A 21982-nucleotide genomic window follows, 5' to 3' on the forward strand; every position below is an offset into this window, starting at 1 on the left:
GATCAATTTATTTATATTATATTCTATATTTGACATTTCTTTGTTGTAGTTTATATTTGTTCAGTACCTTTATATCATCTGTTGGAAATCAATAAAAAACGATAATTTACAGTAAAAAATAAAACATTAAACCAAAAAACTAAAAATACAATTAGCAACTTTTAATAGCAATAATGAATATTCATAAATAACCATTTGTCACCATGCAAATAACAAAAAGTGACACTAAATATTATTAAAACTAAAAATGAATATGAACCTATAACCATTTCACCACACAAAGTTGAGTAACTACTTATTAATAGCAATAGTTAAACATAACCTTTTTTGTTACTAAACTAATTATATAATAAAATATTTAAACAACAACAAATGTGAAATATTACATGAATGATTGTTATTAATATATATAAATAGGCACATATAATTATTTCAGTAACAAACATCCCCAGCAGGAACAGAAGTCATCAGAAGTGTGTTACTGTGTGTGTGTGTGTGTGTGTGTGTGTGTGTGTGTGTTTCATAGGTCCTGAGGGCTGATTGTGAAGTCTGACAGACAGACAGAGACCCCTCCAACCCGACTGACACACACTGTTAAGGAAAGCATAGGTTGTGTGTGTGTGTGTGTGTGTGTGTGTGTTTCATAGTTCCTGAGGGCTGATTGTGAAGTCTGACAGACAGACAGAGACCCCTCCAACCCGACTGACACACACTGTTAAGGAAAGCATAGGTTGTGTGTGTGTGTGTGTGTGTGTGTGTGTGTGTATGAAGGATACAGCATGTGTCTGCTCGAGCTCTCAGAGGGAGGAAGATGTCTGAGTGACTCTTGTATAGCCTCCATCCTCATCCTCAGATCATCAGGAGGAGAAAGAGCACAACACTGAACACACACACAAACACTTTAATAACACACAGAACATTTCAGAAAACATCCAAGCAGGTGTGATCTGGAGCTAAACTCTGCAGAGCTGTGGCTCTCCAGGAATTGAGTTTGAGACCTCTGTTATAGACTCTATACATGTGTGTGTGTGTGTGTGTGTGACACACCTGTGTGAGCATCCGTCTCAGTGTGTGTGTGTGTGTGTGACACACCTGTGTGAGCATCCGTCTCAGTGTGTGTGTGTGTGTGTGAGACACACCTGTGTGAGCATCCGTCTCAGTGTGTGTGTGTGTGTGTGTGTGTGACACACCTGTGTGAGCATCCGTCTCAGTGTGTGTGTGTGTGTGTGTGTGACACACCTGTGTGAGCATCCGTCTCAGTGTGTGTGTGTGTGTGTGTGTGACACACCTGTGTGAGCATCCGTCTCAGTGTGTGTGTGCTGTCATCAGTGAGGTTCGTCGCTCCTTGTTTCTCAGTCTCTTCACACACAGACTCTAGTTCAGTCGTCCAGTGTGAGACGCTGCCGCTGAAACACACCAGCTGCACACAAACACACACTCAGACAGAAGAACAGGGCTGAAGCTCATGTGTGGGGTCTGATCAGATAAAGACCAGGTGTAAATGCCCTCCGAAACACATCCCAGACAGATATAAATCATATCACGAGGAGGTCTGGGCCTCACGTCAGATGAACCACTGGACCAGTGTGAATGCATCCGCTCCTTGAAACCACATATGTAAATTTAACTCCTCCCAAAATGTTCACATATATATAAAATACAGCACAGGCATTGAAGATTGGATCATATGAAGTGACCAGGTGTAAACAGGCCCTGTGTGTGTGTGTGTGACCTGTGTGAGCAGCTGCAGCGCTGCAGGTCTCAGTCTCTGGTCACAGGAGAGTAAAGAGAAGAGCAGGAACCTCATCCACGGCTGACACACCATGTGCTGCGCTACACACACACAGTTACACAATCATGAGTGTTTGTGCTTCTGAAGCCTGTTGTTAATATTTGACTCATCTCATAGATTAATCAGGTGAATGACCCCTCACTGAAGCCCCAGCAGTGACCAGTGAACCTGTTTTCCTGCAGGAGAGAGGGTGTAGTGTGTATCTGTACCGGTGTCAGCGCTCCGTCTGCGCAGAAAACCCATCAGAGACTCCAGACAGTTCAAAGCGGCGCTGACCATCAGATCCTGCGTCTGTCACACACACACACACAGACCAGTGTTGGGCAAGTTACTTTTAAAAAGTAATTAGTTACAGTTACTAGTTACTTCTTCCAAAAAGTAACTAAATTAGTAACTCAGTTACAAATTTTTAAAGTAACTAGTTACTTAAGAAAGTAACTATTGCGTTACTTTCAAGTAAAATTAAATTTTAAATGCTCAAACGTGACCCCACCTCTACCCCTCTTTAAAGGAACTTAAAATACATGTGCATGTTCAATTATTTATGATAAATCTGAATATTATAATGAAATGGACACTTAATACAATACATTATTAACAGAAACATGAAACATTGTGCACACATCTAAAAAAAAAAAGTTGCTGTGGGACAAAGTGAGACTAGCCTCCAATCAAATGGCATGTATGTAGATATTATGTTTATATAGTGGATCAATGCAAATAACACGATAGATTTTTGGGAACTTTTGATATTTCCTTTTATTGTTTCTTTAATTTCTTGAAGGAAAAAGTAATGTATATACTTCTATTTAGAGAAGGCTACTTTTGGATTATTTGGGCTCGTCGCCATACCTGTCTCTCGTTGACTGACTGGCTTGTGTTGTTCGTTGTGTGTCCTGTCCTGTCCGATGATGGGTCGTTCGCGAATGAGCGTTAGTGATGATGGATCGACTCGTTCGCGAATGAGCTTTTGAGGAGTCGTTCGCGATTCGCGAATGAGCCGACTCTAAGAGCCGGCTTTTTTAGTTGAACTTCGGGAGCTGGCTCGCATATCTGAAGAGCCAACTCTATTTTTTTTTTCAAATTTAGCCTATAGAAATTAAATAATTATGTAATAAAAATTGAAATATTACAGTCAAAGTCATTTAAAGAGCCGTTTGCGAGCCAAAGAGCCGGCTCTTTTCAGTGAGCTGAGTCAAAAGAGCCGAATTCCCATCACTACTATGCGTGCTTTCGAAAACCCGCCCAACTCTACCTCTGATTGGCTTACAATGAAATTTTACTCTACCTCAGCCAATCGTCAGCATTTATGCGCTTGTCTCGTGCTCTGCCCACTAACCAAGGAAGAACAGTAAAAAAAAGTATTTGCCTCTCGCTCAGAGATCTAGTTGGTCTGATGAAAAAAAAAAAAACAGCTTCATCATCAGTTATAGTAACGCGCCGCATTTTTTGGCAGTAACGGTAACGGCGTTATTAAGATGAGAAGAGTAATCAATTAGATTACTCGTTACTGGAAAAAGTAATGCCGTTAGTAACGCCGTTATTTATAACGCCGTTATTCCCATCACTGACACAGACACACATACACACAGACACACACACACACACACAAGTCATCACACGTTCAGAGTTACTGAGAGCGGTGAAAAATGACTCAGCTTTCAAAAACCGCTTGTGGTTGTCTCATTGTGCTGTATATTATCATCAAATCATGTGTTCAGTATTGTCAAACTGTTTTCTGTCAGTTAGAACGGGGTTTGTGTTTCTCTTTGAAACTGATCGTAGGATTCACTGATCTTTTTGATTAATAAAATCATTATTGGTGGATATTTTTGTCAAAATTCACTCAGCAGATCGACCTCAGGTCAAAGAGGAACACCATCAGTCAGATCCAAACTGTGGCAAGTGAATGAAGAAGGAAAACAAGATGACAAAATGACTGGACCCAAGATTTGGAAATTATATAGCATGATGAGAAATGTACAGGCACTTTTTGTGGGAAGTAGTTAAACCCTGTGTGAACAAAATCAGTTTTGATCCAGTGCTTTTTAGTAAAAAAAAGAAAACCCACTCTGTGTCAAAATAACCAAAACACAACACGAGGGTCAAAACAAGCTTGTGTGTGTGTGTATGTGTGTGTGTGTGTGTACCATTAGCATGAGTGCGCTCAGCGCTGTCATGAGGCTCATAGCGCCGCTGTGTCCGATGGGATGAAGAGCACCGTCTGTAGAGGTCAGAGGTCGCTGCAGTGCTGCGTCACACACACACAGCAGAGCAGACGTGTCCACATCCAAACACACCTGCATGAAGCGCACACTGCACTCTACACACACACACACACACACACACACACACACACTCTCAGCTCAACTGTAACGGTCTCAAACAGTCTCTCAGTCACAGCAGATCGTTATTTGTTCTGATTAAAGGTCAACGACATGTAAACTCAAATCAATGAAGAAACATCTGCACACTGAAGTGATGATGCCGTCTGGACGCCCCGTGCGACATTGAGAAAATGTGTGGAAAGCACTTTCAAATCTAATAATATGAGGTTCTCTCCAGAGATGTTTTGCCACATTTCTTCAGTAAAGGATGATTGCTGTGTAGTATGAGTGTTTCCATTTGCCTGATCTTCTTCAAGTGAGTTTCGGGACAAACCGAAAATCCAGCACTTCTCCTTCACTGATACTGAGATGTATTAATGTTTGTATGTGTTCATTCACTGACATTCTCCACATTTCTTTTTTTCTCTCCCATAAAGCAGTGTGTGTGAGTGTGTGTGTGTGTTTAACTGTGAGTGTGTGTGTCTTACTGATGAGCAGTGTGTCCGTGTGTGTGTGTTTAACTGTGAGTGTGTGTGTCTTACTGATGAGCAGTGTGTCCGCGTGTGTGTGAGTGTGTGTGTGTGTTTAACTGTGAGTGTGTGTGTCTTACTGATGAGCAGTGTGTCCGTGTGTGTGTGTTTAACTGTGAGTGTGTGTGTCTTACTGATGAGCAGCGTGTGTGTGTTTAACTGTGAGTGCGTGTGTCTTACTGATGAGCAGTGTGTCCGCGTGTGTGTATGTGTGTGTTTAACTGTGAGTGTGTGTGTCTTACTGATGAGCAGTGTGTCCGCGTGTGTGTGTGTGTTTAACTGTGAGTGTGTGTGTCTTACTGATGAGCAGTGTGTCCGCGTGTGTGTGTGTGTGTGTGTGTGTGTTTAACTGTGAGTGTGTGTGTCTTACTGATGAGCAGTGTGTCCGCGTGTGTGTGTGTGTGTTTAACTGTGAGTGTGTGTGTCTTACTGATGAGCAGTGTGTCCGCGTGTGTGTGTGTGTGTGTGTGTTTAACTGTGAGTGTGTGTGTCTTACTGATGAGCAGTGTGTCCGCGTGTGTGTGTGTGTTTAACTGTGAGTGTGTGTGTCTTACTGATGAGCAGTGTGTCCGCGTGTGTGTGTGTGTTTAACTGTGAGTGTGTGTGTCTTACTGATGAGCAGTGTGTGTGTGTGTGTGTGTGTTTAACTGTGAGTGTGTGTGTTTCTTACTGATGAGCAGTGTGTCCGCGTGTGTGTATGTGTGTGTTTAACTGTGAGTGTGTGTGTCTTACTGATGAGCAGTGTGTCCGCGTGTGTGTGTGTGTTTAACTGTGAGTGTGTGTGTCTTACTGATGAGCAGTGTGTCCGCGTGTGTGTGTGTGTGTGTGTGTGTGTTTAACTGTGAGTGTGTGTGTCTTACTGATGAGCAGTGTGTGTGTGTGTGTGTGTGTTTAACTGTGAGTGTGTGTGTCTTACTGATGAGCAGTGTGTCCGCGTGTGTGTGTGTGTTTAACTGTGAGTGTGTGTGTCTTACTGATGAGCAGTGTGTCCGCGTGTGTGTGTGTGTGTGTGTGTGTGTTTAACTGTGAGTGTGTGTGTCTTACTGATGAGCAGTGTGTCCGCGTGTGTGTGTGTGTGTTTAACTGTGAGTGTGTGTGTCTTACTGATGAGCAGTGTGTCCGCGTGTGTGTGTGTGTGTGTGTGTTTAACTGTGAGTGTGTGTGTCTTACTGATGAGCAGTGTGTCCGCGTGTGTGTGTGTGTTTAACTGTGAGTGTGTGTGTCTTACTGATGAGCAGTGTGTCCGCGTGTGTGTGTGTGTTTAACTGTGAGTGTGTGTGTCTTACTGATGAGCAGTGTGTCCGCGTGTGTGTGTGTGTTTAACTGTGAGTGTGTGTGTCTTACTGATGAGCAGTGTGTGTGTGTGTGTGTGTGTGTGTGTGTGTGTTTAACTGTGAGTGTGTGTGTCTTACTGATGAGCAGTGTGTCCGCGTGTGTGTGTGTGTTTAACTGTGAGTGTGTGTGTCTTACTGATGAGCAGTGTGTCCGCGTGTGTGTGTGTGTGTGTTTAACTGTGAGTGTGTGTGTCTTACTGATGAGCAGTGTGTCCGTGTGTGTGTGTGTGTGTTTAACTGTGAGTGTGTGTGTCTTACTGATGAGCAGTGTGTCCGCGTGTGTGTGTGTGTGTGTGTGTGTGTGTGTGTTTAACTGTGAGTGTGTGTGTCTTACTGATGAGCAGTGTGTCCGCGTGTGTGTGTGTGTTTAACTGTGAGTGTGTGTGTCTTACTGATGAGCAGTGTGTGTGTGTGTGTGTTTAACTGTGAGTGTGTGTGTGTCTTACTGATGAGCAGTGTGTGTGTGTGTGTGTGTGTTTAACTGTGAGTGTGTGTGTGTGTCTTACTGATGAGCAGTGTGTGTGTGTGTGTGTTTAACTGTGAGTGTGTGTGTTTCTTACTGATGAGCAGTGTGTCCGCGTGTGTGTGTGTGTTTAACTGTGAGTGTGTGTGTCTTACTGATGAGCAGTGTGTGTGTGTGTGTGTGTGTTTAACTGTGAGTGTGTGTGTCTTACTGATGAGCAGTGTGTCCGCGTGTGTGTGTGTGTGTGTGTGTGTTTAACTGTGAGTGTGTGTGTTTCTTACTGATGAGCAGTGTGTCCGCGTGTGTGTGTGTGTTTAACTGTGAGTGTGTGTGTCTTACTGATGAGCAGTGTGTGTGTGTGTGTGTGTGTTTAACTGTGAGTGTGTGTGTCTTACTGATGAGCAGTGTGTCCGCGTGTGTGTGTGTGTGTGTGTGTGTTTAACTGTGAGTGTGTGTGTCTTACTGATGAGCAGTGTGTCCGCGTGTGTGTGTGTGTGTTTAACTGTGAGTGTGTGTGTCTTACTGATGAGCAGTGTGTCCGCGTGTGTGTGTTTAACTGTGAGTGTGTGTGTCTTACTGATGAGCAGTGTGTCCGCGTGTGTGTGTGTGTGTTTAACTGTGAGTGTGTGTGTCTTACTGATGAGCAGTGTGTGTGTGTGTGTGTGTTTAACTGTGAGTGTGTGTGTGTGTCTTACTGATGAGCAGTGTGTGTGTGTGTGTGTGTTTAACTGTGAGTGTGTGTGTCTTACTGATGAGCAGTGTGTCCGCGTGTGTGTGTGTGTGTGTGTGTGTTTAACTGTGAGTGTGTGTGTCTTACTGATGAGCAGTGTGTCCGCGTGTGTGTGTGTGTGTGTGTGTGTTTAACTGTGAGTGTGTGTGTCTTACTGATGAGCAGTGTGTCCGCGTGTGTGTGTGTGTGTGTGTGTGTTTAACTGTGAGTGTGTGTGTCTTACTGATGAGCAGTGTGTCCGTGTGTCTCTTGCTGAAGGCCAGTCGTCTGATTATCTGATGCAGATCCACACTGACGCTCCTGTGAACCTTCAGCACACACACACACACACACACACACACACAGATGCGTGTCAGGTGTGTAGTAGTGAGAGGACACTGATCGGAGCCTTGCAGGACGAGTGTGTGGTACCTGAGCAGAGTGTTTGTGCTGCAGGAGTGTGAGGGAGGAGATCAGGAGAAGACAGGAGCACAAGAGTGATGAAGATGAGGATGAGGAGGCAGATAAAACCTCCTCCAGCAGCTCCATCAGCCGGACGTTTCCCAGCAGCAGAGACACCGCTGGACACACACACACACACACACACAGACACAGACACACACACACCGAACAGACTTCATGCCATCTCTCAGCTCCTCCAAAACTCAAGCATGTTCATCGAGCATCAAGAAAGGCTAAGAACACTCTAGAGTAGAGCAAATAAAGCTAATAATAAAACAAGAGATTTCCTCCACAGTTTCTGAGAGTGTGAGTGTGTGTGTGTTACCTCTATCAGTAGCGTGTGAGGGACACACGGACAGGAAGCAGTACAGGAAGTTGAAAACAGACAGCAGCAAGTCAGAGTCACTGGAGTCCAGCTTTCCTGCTAGATTACTGACTACACACACACACACAGGTATGAACATAACTCTCTCTCTCTCTCTCTCTGAGTGTGTGTGTGTGTTTCTCTCTCTCTCTGTGTGTGTCTCTCTCTCTCTCTCTGTGTGTGTGTGTGTCTCTCTCTCTCTCTCTCTGAGTGTGTGTTTCTCTCTCTCTCTGTGTGTGTGTGTGTTTTCTCACCGTGGTACAGGAGTCTGAAGTCAGTGTGCTCTCTCTGAGCGGACGAGTGAATCACAGACGACACGTCCAGCAGCACAGACAGACCGTCTGAAACACAGCACACATACTGTGATCAGTTTATGAGTGACTCCTGGGGCGGGGCCTGATATTAGCTGCCGGCTGCTGATTGGACCGTGTATCGTTCAAGAGCAGAGGACCTGAATGCGACCGGCTTTATTTCTACACTGCTGAAACTAAAGACCTGTGTGTGTGTGTCTCTGCAGGACGCCGAGCAGCACCGATCGGATCTGATCACAGAGATCAGACGTCCCGCTGAAGCTGAGGCTGTCGGACGATCGCAGGAAACACTGCAGCACAGCGACGGCTGAACGAGACGCTGCAGACTCGCCGTCACACGCCACGGCCTGAACACACACACACACACACACAGAGTCACCGTGATTTAATCATGTCTGACACTAGACCCGAGATCCCAGTCTTAAAGCGGTGCTCCTGAACTTGTTTGTAATCTCAAATTAATCATACCAGATAAAGTATCATTCATCAATCATCTGTCCAATTAATCTAAATTCATTACAATCATCACCCTTTAAAAATAGGACAAATAGCACAGCAAATATCTGAGAATGATAAAATCCTATAATTATTTTTGTTAATAAAAGTAGTTCATTTTATTAATAAATTAATAAAATGCATTATTTACTCTCACAAAAACACACATTACATCTTTATATATATTTATGTAAAAGGTTTGCATTTTAGTTCCCTTACCAGAAAGTAGTTTACCTCAAGTTTATTTTACTAAGTATACTTAAGTAAAGTTCAAGTATATTTTAAGTATACTTTATGTAGCAAGTATACAAATATCAGTGTTCTAGTAGTATACTTGTAAGTGTACTGTTTCAATACTCCTTGGGACTAAAATGACCCACTTTCTAGTATATACAAGTATACTTTAAGTATAACAGTAGCAAACTTTGAGTACACAACTAGTTTACTGTTGTAATGTTTGTGGCTTGTACTTCAATTATACTAAAAGTGAACTTATTGGTATACTCATAGTTTACTAATTAAAGACTTTGTATACTTTGAAGTATAGTCTCAGCAAACTACTAGTTTAGTAAAAGCTTGACTGTAATTATTACCTCTTCATCCGCATTTTATTCCAAAACGTTACAGTTTTGATGCTGTTTCATGTCAGATGATGGTGTTAGATTACATGTGTTAGCATGTATTAGTTTATTCTTCTTCACTTGTGTGTTTTTTGTTAATTCTGTACAGAAGATGTGTACTAGCGCCCTCTACTGTATAATAATGAAAACACAGATTCTAGGAGTATAGCTCAAATATATTTAGACTTTTTGTAAGTATAAGTATACTTCAATGTCATTTTAAGTAAATTTAAACTAAAAGCATACTTTCCTATTTTTAGTTTAAAAGAAGTACACTAATAGCTCACTTGAATAAACTTTTTTTTTTCGTAAGGGTTGTCATGTCCATGTTTTTCACGTCAGCTTCTGCCTTTATAACTGTGATGTGTGTGTGTGTGTGTGTGTATGTGTGCTTGTGTGTGTGTGTGTGTGTGTGTGTGTTTGTGTGTGTGTGTGTGTTTGTGTGTGTGTGTGTGTGTGAGTCACCAGTGTGGCCAGCAGTGCTGCAGGGTGTGTGTTGATCAGCTCCAGCAGCTCCTGCTCCTGAGTCTCCTCTGACAGACGTCCCGTCAGAGCCGGCGCTCCGAAGCGCTCCGAGAGCTCGGGATACAGGAAGATGAAGCTCAGGACGGAGAGAGGAAGAGAGCGAGAGAAGAGCAGCGGACAGGAGGACAGAGCACGAGAGAGGACGCTCACACACACCTGCACAAACACACACTTCATCAGCATCATCACACTCGACCTCTCGCTGACACCCTCCTGGAATTAAATGAATCTAACTGTTGCTATAATAACCCTTGAGGGTTCAGGAAGTGAGGTCAGAGCAGTGGCAGACCGTGTCCAGACGAGGCCCGGCGTGTTGAGTGACGGACAGCAGATAGAGCACTGAACTCAGCACAGACACAGGGAGATCCTGAACACACGAGACGAACCGCAGCAGAGCGGAGAACACGGCCGAGTCGCTCAGAAACCTGCGGTCACATGACCATCATGAGGATCTCCGTCAGTCAGTGACATCACTCTCACACACACACAGACACACACACACACAGACCTGTCCCCGTGCAGCACAGACAGGTGCAGCAGATAGATCAGGCAGTGCTGAGTGTTTCTGAGGGATTGTGGGAAATCAGAGAGCACAGACAGCCAATCAGACACGCAGCAGCACAGAGACGGCAGAGACTCCTGCAGGACACGCTCCACATCTGCTCAGCACACACACACACACACACACACACACACACGCACGCACACACACACACACGCACACACACACGGACAGAACATTAGAGGAATGCTGTGTTTGCTGGAGAGATGCTCTGTCGTAAATCAGGATCAAACACATTTAAGACTAAATAAAAACACCTTCACACAAACCACACCAACCGAGGTTATTATAATCCACTTTATCAAATCGGTAATTATTTTATTTTATTACAGTTAAGCTTATTTTTTTGGCTAGTTTTTATTTTATTTTATTTATTTTATTATTCTTTTTATATAGGCCTTCACATAAAAAACAATCAAAAATCTACTAAAACTTTAAAAGAAAAACAAATTCAAAACTATAAATGAAAATATATCAAACGAAAAAAAAATACAATAATATATTAATGTTACATACAGTAAATCACACTGACACACCAATGTTATTATCATTAAGTAAAACTAAAAATATCAAATTAACAAATTAACTTATTTCAGCTAGTTACCAAAGCAACATTTAATTCTCAAGTACTTAAAAGACTAAAACTAAAATAAATTATAAAATAACTATATATTGTATGTTAAAAATAATAATAATAATAAATAAATATAATGACAAAAACTTTAACTGAAACTAAAATCTCTTCCTGGAAAACATAAACTATAAATATGAACAAAAGCTGCTCAAATAACAAACACACACACACACACACGTGTTACCTTGCAGCTCACTGGTGCAGGTGTGTTCCTGTGAGATCAGACTCATGCTGAGCTTCAGCAGGAAATCACAGCAGATCTGATTCAGAGACGAGTTCCTGAAACACACACACTTACTGAACACCTGCTGCTAAACACACACTCTCTGCCTCTGTGTGTGTGTGTGTGTGTGTGTGTGTGTGTGTGTGCTCACCTGTTCCCTGAACACAGCTGAGCTTTACTCTCCAGAGTCAGTCTGATGAATCCAGAAGCGGCTGATACACACACACACACACACACACACAGAAACACACACACACATGCATCTAAACTGAACCAATCACACATGAAGACCAACATCATTCAACATCAGAGTAACATGACCTGGCCGTGACCTTTGACCTCTGAGCCGTGGGTCAGGTCTTACCGAGCTTCCTGGAGAAGGAGGTCATGTGATCAGGACACAGGGAAAACTGACACGACAGAGCAGAGAGGAAGAGCTGCAGCACCTGAGGAGACGAGACGCGCTCGCACACACCCTGCACACACACACACACACACGAGAGTGAACATGTAGAGTTCAGCATGAGTGTGTGTGTGTGTGAGAGAGAGACTCACAGTCACTGCTGGGATGCAGGCCGCGTCGCAGCAGTGCAGCAGAAACACACACACAGACTCCAGCGTCTCCTGAGATGAACACACACCGTCCTTCAGAGACGAGTCACACACACACGCCTCCACCAACCTATACACACACACACACACACACGATAAACATAATCAAATAACTGATCATCTGAAAAAATACTGATGAAAAAAACAAAATAAACATTTGAGTAAATAATCAAATCAAAACACTTGAGATAGAAAGCAAAAATTAAACAAATACTTTAAAAACAAAAATAAATCTAATTAAATTAAATAAAAATGCAAAATGTAAATAACAGTTCAATAATTGTAATTTTAACATTTTAATTATAAATAAAAGAAAATAATTAAAATTAATATTTTCTTAAAAATTTAAATAAAGAATTAATCAAATAATAAAAATAAATATATCAAAAACGAATTAAATCATAAAAGTGTACATTTAAAATAAAACATTTAAATATAAAACATCAAAATAAAAACTTTACTTAATTAAATGTAATTATCACTTGATTAAAACTGAATCTTGATTAATATTTAAAACAATTAACTCTTTTTTTTATTTAGTATGTGTGTGTGAGACTGACCTGCAGGCGGCGTCGAAGCACATGAGTGTCTGCAGTAAAACTCCTGCTGTCACTGACTTTGAGCCAGAGCTGCTCTCCTGCACTCACACACACACACACACACACAGAGGATGATCACATGACCACTGCTCAGGACACACACTAGGCTTGTACACTAGCGAGAGCAGCTGTTTGTGTCGAGCCGGACACATTCTGCTCCCAGCAGTGATGCTCTCAGAGTGAATTACATCCAGTATTTGTCACGGCTCTGGCAGACTGCAGCGCTGATCAACTTCAGACTGATGTCATAACCACAATGCACTGTTCTTGTGAGAGGAAGAATCCTGCTCACTCTGCTGTGTTTGTGATGCTGCTCAGTGAGTTTGGACATCACCACCTCCACGATCCTCCTGACGTCTGCGAGCTGCACCGGACTGGACTGATGATTGGGCCTGTGCAAACACAAACACACACACACACACACACACACACACACACACACACACGTGATTCACCGTGCTGCTCCGCTGTAGTTACCAGGAACATCCACTCGACCCGTGTGTGTGTGTGTGTGTGTGTGTGACCTGAGCAGGACGGCGGCGGCTCGCACCGCACACATGGACACCTGCAGACAGGACGAGGCCACGCCCTCCACGATGACATCACACACAGCAGAAAACTCAGAGGCGGTCGGGAAGAGACGCACCGCTGCAGGCTGCCTGTCAACACACACACACACACACACACGCACACACACAAGACACATGCATGCAAGCACATTACAGTTTTAGTAGGTGTTTTATTTAGGTTTTTAATTTAGTTTTAATTTTACAAGCACATGGATAAATTATCTTTTCTATATATTTTTCTACGTAATTATGTTTTGTGTGCTTTCTGAGAGGATTACCTCTTTCTCCGCTCACTTCTGGTGATCCCATAAATCATTTTGGAAATGAAGCAATCAAAATAAACACAAATAATACTGAAAAGAAACTATTTTAATTCTACATTATTAGGATTTAACAGCTTTTTTTTGTTTGGATTGTTTTAAAATAATTTAATTCTAAATATTTTTTGGATACAATTGTTTGTTTTATTTTAATTATTTTTATTTCAAAATTATTAATGTTAATCTAACTTTTCACATTATTTGGCAAGTTATTATCTTCAAATTACTGGATGATTGAATCAATAATTAACCCTGGGTTATTATGGGACCAAAATGATCATTATTTCAGTATATACACACATTCATGCGTGTGTGTGTGTGTGTGTGTGTGTGTGTGTGTGTGTTAGACCTGTCCAATATGACCGTCAGCAGCTCCAGTCCTTTTTTCTGCACCTCAGTGTTGGATTTTCCCAGAGTCTCTTTCAGAGAGCGAACCAACGGCTCCACGCCTCAAACACACACACATTAACGGTCAGACTGAGGACTGTGAGACGTGAGTGCATGTGAATCACACACACACACACACACACACACTCGTACCGTAGACGGCGTGGCACTGCGAGAAGAAGAGCGGATCTTCAGACAGCAGCAGCAAACAACTGAACACCGACCACAACAAGACGTCACTGCAGCCGCCGCTCATCACCTCCAGCAGGAACTCTGACACACACACATTCACACCCAGAGCTGAAGCTGTGACCCTGCTGTTTCTAGAGCTGAGTCTCTTCTGTGCAAGATCAGTGTGAGTGTGAAATGAAGAAGGGTTCGTTCTATGTTTAGTACTTGATGCAGTGCAACCGAGTGGAAAAACTCTCGATTGCACTCATAAACATTTCTCAAAGCACGTCAGAAGAGACTCCAAACACAGACGACGTTAACATTTTAAAACTGTTCGGCCTGTCATCAGACGTGAACCACTGAGTCTCACACACACACTGATGTGTGAGATCAGTGTGAGATAGGCTCAGGCTCACCGGGTAAATCAGCCTGAATGAAGGACGAAGAGAAGTGAAGAGGAGCGTGAATCAGGACGGCACACACACAGCGCACAGAGACCACCTGCAGAGAGTCCTGAGCACTCAACAGCAGCTGCAGCACACACACACACACACACACACACACACAGAGAGAGAGACAGAGATCAGTGTCCCGCCGCAGCTCTTTAAACCACAGTCCACCAGGGGGCGTCAGAGAGTGTGTGTTGAGACCTTCTTCAGGATGAGCGGCAGTGGCTGATACAGCAGAGGATCTTCCCCTCCGTCCTTCAGATTCATCAACACACACACGACATCAGAGTACTGACACATCTGCTTCACCACCCCTGAAACACACACACACACACACACATTTATTACAGGCCGCTCTCGAGCTTTTATCCTCCAGATCCACACACTTGAAAACCATATCATTTGTATAATACAGAGTAAATGAAAGTGATGTGTAATCATGACTAGCACTAATATGTGCCCACGTTACTGCGCGGCTATGTTTGACAGCGCTCGTGTGGTTTGTAAGAGACACGTCGACCTGAAGCGTGGAGCAGAGGTGAATGATGAAGGATATGCAGCTTTATTTTAATATTCCGTGCTGCATTAAAGCATCGTGTATGAGATGTATGACAGTCACTCATATTTCTGTTTGCTTTATGACAATAAATGTTTTGTCAGATGCAATGTATCCATAAAATAAATAAATAATGACAAAATGTATTAAACATTACAAGTTCAAAACAAACTCCAAAAACTCACGCATGCATAATATAGTAATAACATGCATCTATGAAACATGGTGAATTTCTCTTGGAAACACTTGGAAAAAATACATTTTACTATATTCTCTCATCCAGTGTGTGTGTGTGTGTGTGTGTGTGTGTGTGAGTGAGGCCGGTGACACACTGGCTGCGTGGCGTGAGCGCCGCGTGTCTGAAGCGTCCCAGAAGCGTCCCAGAAGCGTGGCGGATTCTGTGTCTTTACACACCAGAAGCGTGCCTGTCGCGGCGCTGGCGCGCTGCTGCTGTAGAGGGAGACCGTTGACAGACCAGGCTCATGTCTTCATTACAACAATATCAACTTTTTTTTACACACCTACACCTACGCCTACTGATAAAGGACACCGTCAAAAGTATTGAGGGCGAAATAGATTATGTTTGACAGGTGCAATATTTGAAAATCGATAATTATTTTTTTATTTTTTTATTACATTTATATCTGAATTTGTCAACCTATAGACTTTCAAATATCAAAATATCAGGAATTCATATGTATTTGTGTACAAAATGACATTTAAACACATTTTCCTATTATATTTTGCCTGGAAAAGCTTCCAACACGCGCACGTGTCACGGTAAAAATAGGCGTCGGTTCTATTTCTAGCAAGCAAGCGTTTGCCGCGCGGCCAGGCGGTCTGTATGCTCTAACCTGTTAAGATGGGAGCCGAATTAAAAACCGACACGCCACGCGGCTGAGACGCTTGCGCCACGCATCCAGTGTGTCACCGGCCTGAGTGTCTCACCCAGGCAGTGGACGATGAGCGCTGTGGTGTGTGTGTGTGTGTGTGTGTGTGTGTGTGTGTGTGTGTGTGTCTCACCCAGGCAGTGGACGATGAGCGCTGTGGTGTGTGTGTGTGTGTGTGTGTGTGTGTGTGTGTGTCTCACCCAGGCAGTGGACGGTGAGCGCTGTGGTGTGTGTGTGTGTGTGTCTCACCCAGGCAGTGGACGGTGAGTGCTGTGGTGTGTGTGTGTGTGTGTCTCACCCAGGCAGTGGACGATGAGCGCTGTGGTGTGTGTGTGTGTGTGTCTCACCCAGGCAGTGGACGGTGAGCGCTGTGGTGTGTGTGTGTGTGTGTGTGTCTCACCCAGGCAGTGGACGGTGAGCGCTGTGGTGTGTGTGTGTGTGTGTCTCACCCAGGCAGTGGACGGTGAGCGCTGTGGTGTGTGTGTGTGTGTGTGTGTCTCACCCAGGCAGTGGACGGTGAGCGCTGTGGTGTGTGTGTGTGTGTGTCTCACCCAGGCAGTGGACGGTGAGCGCTGTGGTGTGTGTGTGTGTCTCACCCAGGCAGTGGACGGTGAGCGCTGTGGTGTGTGTGTGTGTGTGTGTCTCACCCAGGCAGTGGACGGTGAGCGCTGTGGTGTGTGTGTGTGTGTGTCTCACCCAGGCAGTGGACGATGAGCGCTGTGGTGTGTGTGTGTGTGTGTCTCACCCAGGCAGTGGACGGTGAGCGCTGTGGTGTGTGTGTGTGAGTTAGTGTCTCACCCAGGCAGTTGATGGTGAGCGCTGTGGTGTGTGTGTGTGTGTGTCTCACCCAGGCAGTGGACGATGAGCGCTGTGGTGTGTGTGTGTGTGTGTGTGTGTGTGTGTGTGTGTGTCTCACCCAGGCAGTGGACGGTGAGCGCTGTGGTGTGTGTGTGTGTGTGTCTCACCCAGGCAGTGGACGGTGAGCGCTGTGGTGTGTGTGTGTGTGTGTGTCTCACCCAGGCAGTGGACGATGAGCGCTGTGGTGTGTGTGTGTGTGTGTCTCACCCAGGCAGTGGACGGTGAGCGCTGTGGTGTGTGTGTGTGTGTGTCTCACCCAGGCAGTGGACGGTGAGCGCTGTGGTGTGTGTGTGTGTGTGTGTCTCACCCAGGCAGTGGACGATGAGCGCTGTGGTGTGTGTGTGTGTGTGTCTCACCCAGGCAGTGGACGGTGAGCGCTGTGGTGTGTGTGTGTGTGTGTCTCACCCAGGCAGTGGACGGTGAGCGCTGTGGTGTGTGTGTGTGTGTGTCTCACCCAGGCAGTGGACGATGAGCGCTGTGGTGTGTGTGTGTGTGTGTGTGTGTGTGTCTCACCCAGGCAGTGGACGGTGAGCGCTGTGGTGTGTGTGTGTGTGTGTCTCACCCAGGCAGTGGACGGTGAGCGCTGTGGTGTGTGTGTGTGAGTTAGTGTCTCACCCAGGCAGTTGATGGTGAGCGCTGTGGTGTGTGTGTGTGTCTCACCCAGGCAGTGGACGATGAGCGCTGTGGTGTGTGTGTGTGTGTGTGTGTGTGTGTGTGTGTGTGTCTCACCCAGGCAGTGGACGGTGAGCGCTGTGGTGTGTGTGTGTGTGTGTCTCACCCAGGCAGTGGACGGTGAGCGCTGTGGTGTGTGTGTGTGTGTGTCTCACCCAGGCAGTGGACGGTGAGCGCTGTGGTGTGTGTGTGTGTGTGTCTCACCCAGGCAGTGGACGGTGAGCGCTGTGGTGTGTGTCTGTGTGTGTGTCTCACCCAGGCAGTGGACGATGAGCGCTGTGGTGTGTGTGTGTGTGTGTGTGTGTGTGAGTGTCTCACCCAGGCAGTGGACGGTGAGCGCTGTGGTGTGTGTGTGTGTGTGTCTCACCCAGGCAGTGGACGATGAGCGCTGTGGTGTGTGTGTGTGTGTGTCTCACCCAGGCAGTGGACGGTGAGCGCTGTGGTGTGTGTGTGTGTGTGTGTGTCTCACCCAGGCAGTGGACGGTGAGCGCTGTGGTGTGTGTGTGTGTGTGTCTCACCCAGGCAGTGGACGATGAGCGCTGTGGTGTGTGTGTGTGTGTGTGTGTGTGTGTGTCTCACCCAGGCAGTGGACGGTGAGCGCTGTGGTGTGTGTGTGTGTGTGTCTCACCCAGGCAGTGGACGGTGAGCGCTGTGGTGTGTGTGTGTGTGTGTCTCACCCAGGCAGTGGACGGTGAGCGCTGTGGTGTGTGTGTGTGTGTGTGTGTGTCTCACCCAGGCAGTGGACGGTGAGCGCTGTGGTGTGTGTGTGTGTGTGTCTCACCCAGGCAGTGAACGGTGAGCGCTGTGGTGTGTGTGTGTGTCTCACCCAGGCAGTGGACGGTGAGCGCTGTGGTGTGTGTGTGTGTGTGTGTCTCACCCAGGCAGTGGAAGGTGAGCGCTGTGGTGTGTGTGTGTGTGTGTCTCACCCAGGCAGTGGACGGTGAGCGCTGTGGTGTGTGTGTGTGTGTGTCTCACCCAGGCAGTGGACGATGAGCGCTGTGGTGTGTGTGTGTGTGTCTCACCCAGGCAGTGGACGGTGAGCGCTGTGGTGTGTGTGTGTGTGTGTCTCACCCAGGCAGTGGACGGTGAGCGCTGTGGTGTGTGTGTGTGTGTGTGTGTGTGTGTCTCACCCAGGCAGTGGACGGTGAGCGCTGTGGTGTGTGTGTGTGTGTGTGTGTCTCACCCAGGCAGTGGACGGTGAGCGCTGTGGTGTGTGTGTGTGTGTGTCTCACCCAGGCAGTGGACGATGAGCGCTGTGGTGTGTGTGTGTGTGTGTGTGTGTGTGTGTCTCACTCAGGCAGTGGACGGTGAGCGCTGTGGTGTGTGTGTGTGTGTGTCTCACCCAGGCAGTGGACGGTGAGCGCTGTGGTGTGTGTGTGTGTGTGTGTGTCTCACCCAGGCAGTGGACGATGAGCGCTGTGGTGTGTGTGTGTGTCTCACCCAGGCAGTGGACGGTGAGCGCTGTGGTGTGTGTGTGTGAGTTAGTGTCTCACCCAGGCAGTTGATGGTGAGCGCTGTGGTGTGTGTGTGTGTGTGTGTCTCACCCAGGCAGTGGACGATGAGCGCTGTGGTGTGTGTGTGTGTGTGTGTGTGTGTGTGTGTGTGTCTCACCCAGGCAGTGGACGGTGAGCGCTGTGGTGTGTGTGTGTGTGTGTCTCACCCAGGCAGTGGACGATGAGCGCTGTGGTGTGTGTGTGTGTGTGTCTCACCCAGGCAGTGGACGGTGAGCGCTGTGGTGTGTGTGTGTGTGTGTCTCACCCAGGCAGTGGACGGTGAGCGCTGTGGTGTGTGTGTGTGTGTGTGTCTCACCCAGGCAGTGGACGATGAGCGCTGTGGTGTGTGTGTGTGTGTGTGTGTGTGTGTGAGTGTCTCACCCAGGCAGTGGACGGTGAGCGCTGTGGTGTGTGTGTGTGTGTGTGTGTCTCACCCAGGCAGTGGACGGTGAGCGCTGTGGTGTGTGTGTGTGTGTGTCTCACCCAGGCAGTGGACGGTGAGCGCTGTGGTGTGTGTGTGTGTGTGTGTGTCTCACCCAGGCAGTGGACGGTGAGCGCTGTGGTGTGTGTGTGTGTGTGTCTCACCCAGGCAGTGGACGGTGAGCGCTGTGGTGTGTGTGTGTGTCTCACCCAGGCAGTGGACGGTGAGCGCTGTGGTGTGTGTGTGTGTGTGTGTCTCACCCAGGCAGTGGACGGTGAGCGCTGTGGTGTGTGTGTGTGTGTGTCTCACCCAGGCAGTGGACGATGAGCGCTGTGGTGTGTGTGTGTGTGTGTCTCACCCAGGCAGTGGACGGTGAGCGCTGTGGTGTGTGTGTGTGAGTTAGTGTCTCACCCAGGCAGTTGATGGTGAGCGCTGTGGTGTGTGTGTGTGTGTGTCTCACCCAGGCAGTGGACGATGAGCGCTGTGGTGTGTGTGTGTGTGTGTGTGTGTGTGTGTGTGTGTGTCTCACCCAGGCAGTGGACGGTGAGCGCTGTGGTGTGTGTGTGTGTGTGTCTCACCCAGGCAGTGGACGGTGAGCGCTGTGGTGTGTGTGTGTGTGTGTGTCTCACCCAGGCAGTGGACGATGAGCGCTGTGGTGTGTGTGTGTGTGTGTCTCACCCAGGCAGTGGACGGTGAGCGCTGTGGTGTGTGTGTGTGTGTGTCTCACCCAGGCAGTGGACGGTGAGCGCTGTGGTGTGTGTGTGTGTGTGTGTCTCACCCAGGCAGTGGACGATGAGCGCTGTGGTGTGTGTGTGTGTGTGTCTCACCCAGGCAGTGGACGGTGAGCGCTGTGGTGTGTGTGTGTGTGTGTCTCACCCAGGCAGTGGACGGTGAGCGCTGTGGTGTGTGTGTGTGTGTGTCTCACCCAGGCAGTGGACGATGAGCGCTGTGGTGTGTGTGTGTGTGTGTGTGTGTGTGTCTCACCCAGGCAGTGGACGGTGAGCGCTGTGGTGTGTGTGTGTGTGTGTCTCACCCAGGCAGTGGACGGTGAGCGCTGTGGTGTGTGTGTGTGAGTTAGTGTCTCACCCAGGCAGTTGATGGTGAGCGCTGTGGTGTGTGTGTGTGTCTCACCCAGGCAGTGGACGATGAGCGCTGTGGTGTGTGTGTGTGTGTGTGTGTGTGTGTGTGTGTGTGTCTCACCCAGGCAGTGGACGGTGAGCGCTGTGGTGTGTGTGTGTGTGTGTCTCACCCAGGCAGTGGACGGTGAGCGCTGTGGTGTGTGTGTGTGTGTGTCTCACCCAGGCAGTGGACGGTGAGCGCTGTGGTGTGTGTGTGTGTGTGTCTCACCCAGGCAGTGGACGGTGAGCGCTGTGGTGTGTGTCTGTGTGTGTGTCTCACCCAGGCAGTGGACGATGAGCGCTGTGGTGTGTGTGTGTGTGTGTGTGTGTGTGAGTGTCTCACCCAGGCAGTGGACGGTGAGCGCTGTGGTGTGTGTGTGTGTGTGTCTCACCCAGGCAGTGGACGATGAGCGCTGTGGTGTGTGTGTGTGTGTGTCTCACCCAGGCAGTGGACGGTGAGCGCTGTGGTGTGTGTGTGTGTGTGTGTGTCTCACCCAGGCAGTGGACGGTGAGCGCTGTGGTGTGTGTGTGTGTGTGTCTCACCCAGGCAGTGGACGATGAGCGCTGTGGTGTGTGTGTGTGTGTGTGTGTGTGTGTGTCTCACCCAGGCAGTGGACGGTGAGCGCTGTGGTGTGTGTGTGTGTGTGTCTCACCCAGGCAGTGGACGGTGAGCGCTGTGGTGTGTGTGTGTGTGTGTCTCACCCAGGCAGTGGACGGTGAGCGCTGTGGTGTGTGTGTGTGTGTGTGTGTGTCTCACCCAGGCAGTGGACGGTGAGCGCTGTGGTGTGTGTGTGTGTGTGTCTCACCCAGGCAGTGAACGGTGAGCGCTGTGGTGTGTGTGTGTGTCTCACCCAGGCAGTGGACGGTGAGCGCTGTGGTGTGTGTGTGTGTGTGTGTCTCACCCAGGCAGTGGAAGGTGAGCGCTGTGGTGTGTGTGTGTGTGTGTCTCACCCAGGCAGTGGACGGTGAGCGCTGTGGTGTGTGTGTGTGTGTGTCTCACCCAGGCAGTGGACGATGAGCGCTGTGGTGTGTGTGTGTGTGTCTCACCCAGGCAGTGGACGGTGAGCGCTGTGGTGTGTGTGTGTGTGTGTCTCACCCAGGCAGTGGACGGTGAGCGCTGTGGTGTGTGTGTGTGTGTGTGTGTGTGTGTCTCACCCAGGCAGTGGACGGTGAGCGCTGTGGTGTGTGTGTGTGTGTGTGTGTCTCACCCAGGCAGTGGACGGTGAGCGCTGTGGTGTGTGTGTGTGTGTGTCTCACCCAGGCAGTGGACGATGAGCGCTGTGGTGTGTGTGTGTGTGTGTGTGTGTGTGTGTCTCACTCAGGCAGTGGACGGTGAGCGCTGTGGTGTGTGTGTGTGTGTGTCTCACCCAGGCAGTGGACGGTGAGCGCTGTGGTGTGTGTGTGTGTGTGTGTGTCTCACCCAGGCAGTGGACGATGAGCGCTGTGGTGTGTGTGTGTGTCTCACCCAGGCAGTGGACGGTGAGCGCTGTGGTGTGTGTGTGTGAGTTAGTGTCTC

The 21982-nt window shown here is 47.5% G+C and overlaps 1 protein-coding gene across 2 annotated transcripts in view; it reads right to left on the reverse strand.

The window, feature by feature from the left end:
• Window positions 1-18: 18 nt before the first annotated feature.
• Window positions 19-21982, reverse strand: part of LOC127952508 (meiosis inhibitor protein 1) — a 25155-nt gene continuing 3191 nt past the window's right edge. Inside the window, exons 7-31 of one of the 2 annotated variants that reach the window (XM_052550999.1) lie at window positions 14660-14772; window positions 14426-14540; window positions 13992-14111; window positions 13801-13900; window positions 13087-13221; window positions 12855-12954; window positions 12524-12600; window positions 11907-12033; window positions 11716-11827; window positions 11503-11563; window positions 11313-11407; window positions 10441-10591; window positions 10222-10357; window positions 9873-10088; window positions 8477-8639; window positions 8236-8322; window positions 7943-8053; window positions 7588-7736; window positions 7400-7484; window positions 3943-4115; window positions 2002-2083; window positions 1733-1833; window positions 1289-1420; window positions 777-880; window positions 19-581 (exon numbers count right to left, since the gene is read on the reverse strand). In XM_052550999.1, the coding sequence (XP_052406959.1) occupies window positions 521-581; window positions 777-880; window positions 1289-1420; window positions 1733-1833; window positions 2002-2083; window positions 3943-4115; window positions 7400-7484; window positions 7588-7736; window positions 7943-8053; window positions 8236-8322; window positions 8477-8639; window positions 9873-10088; window positions 10222-10357; window positions 10441-10591; window positions 11313-11407; window positions 11503-11563; window positions 11716-11827; window positions 11907-12033; window positions 12524-12600; window positions 12855-12954; window positions 13087-13221; window positions 13801-13900; window positions 13992-14111; window positions 14426-14540; window positions 14660-14772 (2906 nt within the window). In that variant the 3' untranslated portion in view covers window positions 19-520. Of the gene's footprint in view, window positions 703-776; window positions 881-1288; window positions 1421-1732; window positions 1834-2001; window positions 2084-3942; window positions 4116-7399; window positions 7485-7587; window positions 7737-7942; window positions 8054-8235; window positions 8323-8476; window positions 8640-9872; window positions 10089-10221; window positions 10358-10440; window positions 10592-11312; window positions 11408-11502; window positions 11564-11715; window positions 11828-11906; window positions 12034-12523; window positions 12601-12854; window positions 12955-13086; window positions 13222-13800; window positions 13901-13991; window positions 14112-14425; window positions 14541-14659; window positions 14773-21982 lie in introns of both variants that reach the window. The other variant, XM_052551000.1, reaches the window with a different exon arrangement.

The sequence above is a fragment of the Carassius gibelio genome, chromosome B3 (assembly GCF_023724105.1).
Source record: "Carassius gibelio isolate Cgi1373 ecotype wild population from Czech Republic chromosome B3, carGib1.2-hapl.c, whole genome shotgun sequence".
NCBI lineage: Eukaryota > Metazoa > Chordata > Actinopteri > Cypriniformes > Cyprinidae > Carassius > Carassius gibelio.